This window comes from Phalaenopsis equestris, unplaced genomic scaffold, assembly GCF_001263595.1.
Source record: "Phalaenopsis equestris unplaced genomic scaffold, ASM126359v1 Scaffold000146, whole genome shotgun sequence".
Classification (NCBI taxonomy): Eukaryota; Viridiplantae; Streptophyta; class Magnoliopsida; order Asparagales; family Orchidaceae; genus Phalaenopsis; species Phalaenopsis equestris.
The window spans coordinates 315,590-321,444 of record NW_018164588.1 but is presented as its reverse complement, the minus strand read 5'-3'; the positions used below and the strand labels follow the sequence as shown (position 1 = coordinate 321,444).

The following is a 5,855-nucleotide window of genomic DNA, read 5'->3' as shown; positions in this document are numbered from 1 at the left end:
TATATATATATATGATAAGTAAAATTAAATATGACGAGTTAAAGAATAATTTTGAAATGATTTAGAGCCGGAGTGGATCCAAATAATTCAAAATAAATAAGTTGATTCAAACTTTGAGTAAGATCAAGCCTATTTTGAGTTGAAAGTTATCAAAATTACTTAAATTGAGCCAACTCGTTTCGAATTTAAAATGGGTCGAGCTCGATTCAATTTCCAGTTGGCTCAACTCGAAATTAACATTATGAATCACGAGTTATTTTCAAGCCGCACTAAATCTTTTCGGACATGAATCCTTAATAGCCATACATGCCTACACAAAAGGGCTTGATAACTAAATGGAATATTTAAATGCATATCATACAAATCTAACTCCTAAATTTAAATTTTAGTATTTATGGTGTAATTTTGTAATATATATATATATATATATATACTGCACTTAGTAGCTTCTATTATATATATATATATATATGTATATATATATATTTCAAATAGTAATAATATTTTTATGTGATGTGGTTTCATATTTGACCGATTTTGAAAAAAAAATTCTAATAGAATATCAGATAGAGAATTAATTTATTCATATTTTATTTTCCTTTAAAAAAATAATCTTAAGGAAATTTAATAAGATTAGGCAAAAATCATTTAATAAGAAAATTTAATAACCACTAGGTAAGTGTCTCGGCTCCTCTACCTCAATTTTCTTCTTTTCCCTCTATTGTGACTCCTTTGTTCTTCTCAATTCTCTATTTTATCTACTCCACTCTCTCGATCTCTCGCGCTACATTTGTCTCTCTTAATTTTTCTGTTCGAATGAGCAGAGGTGTGATAGAGGCAAACTATTTTCAATTTCAGTAGGGAGATGAGCCTTTTTTAAGATACACATCTATAACATGGTTGTATATTCATATTTTCTGTTTGAATTGCCTGGATCAACCCATAATCATATGACAGGCATCCATCTCGGTGAAGTCACTATCACTTTGCAGATAAAGATTAACTCAAAATCATAGTTCAGTCACCATAACCTCAGCTCTTTTTTTAATCCAGCCAATTTTTTATGGCTGGGATGCTTGGTGGTTTTTAATTGGAGTGCTTTTAAGATGACTTTAGTTATCACGTTTTCATTAGCCCATTATCAACATTCAATTCACATACTTTTACCTTTGATAGTGCATCTAATCTGGAAGATAGCATTTTGTTGGTATTTAATTGGTTGTCTCGAGGAGAGTGACACCTTCTGTAAAATGCAATTTAAGATCTCCCCTTCATCAATTGAAAGTTCTTCCACGTCGGCTTCATGGAAAGGGATATGGTCGGGATGGTCATCATCGTTGTCCAATTCTCCCTCTAATACTTGAATTTATCTTTGGTTGGACATTCATTAGAATAATGGCCCAATTGAAAACATCAAAAACACTTCATGAGTCCGGGTCGATGATATAAATTGTCTTTATATATCATTGTTTTGCCAATTGCTTTACCATCGCCTCTGCTTGAATTGACAGCTGAGTTCGTCGTAGGAATGGGGGAAGATTGGCTATTCTAAGGACAACCCTTACCACCATCTAACTGGCTTTCGATGCCTAAATGAATGGAGAGTCTTGTTTAACTGAAGTACAACTTGTAGGGGTAATTTATTGCTTGCGACAGTGACCACACCACATTCACTTACAATTTGTCGTGAATAGCCTCCTTCAATCCTCTAATATAGAAAGCCACACTTGGTTGCCTCGATTCTATTAAATCGTTACGAGGCACTGTGAAATTCGTCAGCGTAAGCAATGACAAAGCGGTTCCCTTGGGTGTATTTTTTGAATTGCACATACAAAATATGTTCACAATCGGAAGGTAAAACATTATTAAACAAAAGTTATTTTATCGAAGCTTAGCTTTTAATAGGTCTTTTTCTCTTTCTCCATCGAGATTGTGTCACTTGCTGCCACAAAGCCCTCCGCTTCACCTTTAAATCTACAGGCAACACATCGAAGCTTAGCTTTTAATAGGTCTTTTTCACTTTCTCCATCGAGATTGTGTCACTTGCTGCCACGAAGCCCTCCGCTTCACCTTTAAATCTACAGGCAACATATCGTACCTGCTTTTATGAATTCACATCGATGTATTCGAAGGCTTCCATGACTTGCTCCCAATTCAAGCAATCTTCAATATGAAGGTGATCGTCAAAATAAGGAATATCCAGCTTTACCTTGACATCATTATAAAATCAATCCCTACCCCGTTGGATGCGATTTGGAATTTCTTCGAGCTGCTTGTCGTCATCTAATCCAGATCACAGAAATTGAACCGTTGTTGGTGTCCTCTTCCTACCTTGAAACAAGTTCAAGGGTCGGTTATGTGTTAGGGTGGCCCTTCGATCTCAATTCACAATGGCATTCTGCTCGGTCATTGGTGTGGGTGTCACGACCGCTTGTGTGGTTGTCGAAATTGTCGATCCTCCATTACGAAGAAGTTGAAGCTCCTATAAAATCTCAATGACAGAGTTCCTGATCAGCGACGAGTCAATCCACTCTTCGCTCAAAGCATGTCTGCGACTCTCACAAATCATCCCAGCTTCGATCGCAGTCGGCTGCTGAGGTCCTGTCATCATCTGTCATATCGAGCTCTAATACCATTCTTGTGCATAACTTGACTGAGCGAAAGTAAGAACAATAAGAAGAAGGGAGAAAATTGGAAGGGACTCTATAAATCAGAAAAGCTATAGTTGTATAATGTCCTACCACATATCTCTACACTCCTCTATAACAGAAAGGATGAGGGTAACTTCTAAAGCAAACCAAAAGGGAGACCACACCCTTTTCATAAAGAAACATTCACATAAGGAGAACGCACACAGCTGTCTGTGCGTAATCCCCTCTGCATAACTCCTCAATAAGAGTTATGGGGAGTGGATTACGCACTGAGAGCTGCATGCGTTCTTCGTACATAAATATTTCTCCATTTCATGACAAGTAATTACTATAATATAAAATACTAACTGAACCTTAAGCAAATACTAGAGAAGTAAGCTATATATTTAAAGGAAAAGTAGATAAATTAGTAGGAAGAAGCGTTCGATTCCAGGGAGAAGCGTCTGGTTCCAATGAAAGTTGCATCAAGTGCACGATAACATGAACATTAATAAGAGATAATTGAGGGTTGCTCATGCCTCTCTGATATGTTTTTATTTATAAAATGATACTCTATTTATAATGGAGATGATACAATATTTGAAGGTACATATTTATCTATGCTTACATGAGACTATTTGATATTTTATATGTTTGGGTTTGTGATTTGATTGATTTTTTGCTCGGCCGACCAAACTTCATTTGCTGGCCAAACTTAATTAGGTTTGAGTCGATGGTGACAACTCGTTCTACTAAATTGGGTCGGTCGTTGAGGTGGGTCGATCATCCAAACTTGGTCGGCTGTTCACGGTGCGGGTTATCCCGGCTATCTGTAGCTACCAGCGGGTCGCCGAGAACCTTCTTAATCTGCAATCTAACTTGACAAACATGTAGGCAAATAGGGCTGTAAACGAGCCGAGCTTGAGCGAGCTCAGGCTTGGCTCGATCGGCGCGTGTTTGAAATCCGCTCGTGAACAGTGTGTTCGTGTTCGACTCGATTTAAATATTCGTGTTCGTGTTCGGCTCGTGTTCGGCTCGAAATTGACTCTTTAAACTAAAATTGAGAAAAATAGATGTAAATTGTAGGATTCTAACCTTGATCAAATTTATACAAAAGAAGACACTAACCACATTACCACATGAAGTGTTATGATTTAAACTTAGACATAAATATATATAATATATTATTATACAAATAATATATGTAATATATTGTTATATAAAAAAGTTATATAAATTTTTTTTCGAGACATTTCTAGCCGAACATGAGCGAACAAGCTGTTGTTCGTGTGCGGCTCGTTTACATTTCGAGCTTAAAAATTTGTTCGTGTTCAGCTCGTTAGGCTTAACGAACAAGCCGAACATGAGCTGTTTAACGAGCCGAACACGAGCTGTTTACGAGCAACGAGCCAAATTGACAGCCTTATAGACAAATAAACAAATGTATATCATTTATTATTATTTTTTATGAACAAATCAGCTCAATTCATGTGCGATCTAATTTGACACGGTCGAACTTCAACCCGATACGGCACGGGTAATTTCAGCGAACCTCCTTCATCCGCAGAGCAGCAATGTTCTGGCGGAGCAACACATGCCGCGGAGAAGCTATTTATCTACGAAGAATGAATGTAATGCGTACTCCAAACTACTGCTGAGTATATTTTACAATGAACGGCCGGGATAAGGCAACTAGCATCGCCGTCTCCGGCGATTCTGTGCCGGAGGTGAATCTAACCGCCGGGAACGGTCCGCCAGAGATGGCCGGCGGCAATCAGGAAGCGGCCGCTATGTCGATGGGCGAAGCAGTTATATGTGGCCAGAAGAGTTCGGGCGGGTTAGATGCCTTGGAGTTTGAGGTGAGTAATAGTCTGTTCAGATTAATATTTTTGTTTATTTTCTCAAATCTCTATACTCTGTTCAGATCAATAATTTGTATATATAATATATATATCTATCTATCGATGTATAATAAAATAATTTATCTACTTATATAATTTTGTCGTTATTGGCTTGCAAGAAACTATTATTATATCCTATAAGGATTGCTTTTTTGCTTTTATTTAATACTAATTTATATTATATTATTGCTTGTTTAAATGGATTGTTCTAAGATGCTATGATTAAAAAATATATATTTTTTGAATTGTTCTTATTGCTATAATAATAGGCCTAATTATGATTAGTTTGAATATAATTAGTGAATAAATTAGATTGGTTATCTGAATGTGAACGGTGGGGGCTGATTCTAAAAAATGATTTTATATTTTGAATTTATATTTATATTTTAAAGTCAAAATTTTAACATTATAAAAGAATACATAATTATTAATTTTTTAAAAGTGAAATATATTTTTTATTTATTTTATGACAGTAAAATTATAGTTATATAAATATTAAAAGAAAATTTACATACATAACACCGAATTCTCGTGTTTTTAGCTTCAATTTTTACAAGAAGCATCTCTTTCTATATTTGAACAGATGTATGAAAATATGAATTACACATTTATAGGGTGCTTTGAATGTAAAAATTAATGTTTAGGTGTGACCAATGACAAATGCATAGCAATTGGGTGTCATGAACACGTAAATTTCTGAATATATAAATATATAAGAAATATGTGGTGTGTTTGTAAATTTGGATCTTAAAAATGATTTCTGTTTCTAAACAGAAACGCATAATATGATTATTATCTATGAAAAAAAATCCATTTTTGCATGCATAGCATATGAAAATCATATGAAAGCCAGAATTATTCATCGTCCCTTCCACTTCAAATGCAGAACAACGCACCTGAAGCTCTTTCCATAAAAATGGGAGACGGCAACTGCGACACATCTGAACACAAAGGTTATCCCCAACAATTCCCATCTCCGCCGCGCAACCACCGCAAGATCTCTTTAATCCCCCTCATCTTCCTCATTTTCTACGAAGTCTCCGGCGGTCCTTTCGGCATCGAGGACACGGTCGGTGCCGCCGGTCCACTCCTCGCCATCATCGGATTCCTCATCTTCCCCTTAATCTGGAGCGTTCCCGAGGCCCTCATCACCGCCGAACTGAGCACCATGTTCCCCGAAAGTGGCGGCTATGTGATGTGGATATCAACAGCTTTTACTCCTTTCTGGGGATTTCAACAAGGCTGCATGAAATGGTTCAGTGGTGTCATAGACAATGCACTGTATCCAGTACTCTTCTTAGACTATCTCAAATCAAGCATTCCT

The 5,855-nt window shown here is 36.4% G+C and overlaps 1 protein-coding gene across 1 annotated transcript in view; it reads left to right on the top strand.

Moving 5' to 3' along the window:
• The first annotated feature begins 4,314 nt into the window (after nucleotides 1-4,314).
• Nucleotides 4,315-5,855, top strand: part of LOC110021789 (polyamine transporter PUT1-like) — a 2,392-nt gene continuing 851 nt past the window's right edge. The window contains exons 1-2 of the mRNA XM_020720430.1: nucleotides 4,315-4,489; nucleotides 5,418-5,855. Of these exons, the coding sequence (XP_020576089.1) occupies nucleotides 4,391-4,489; nucleotides 5,418-5,855 (537 nt within the window). The 5' untranslated portion in view covers nucleotides 4,315-4,390. The remainder of the gene's footprint in view (nucleotides 4,490-5,417) is intronic.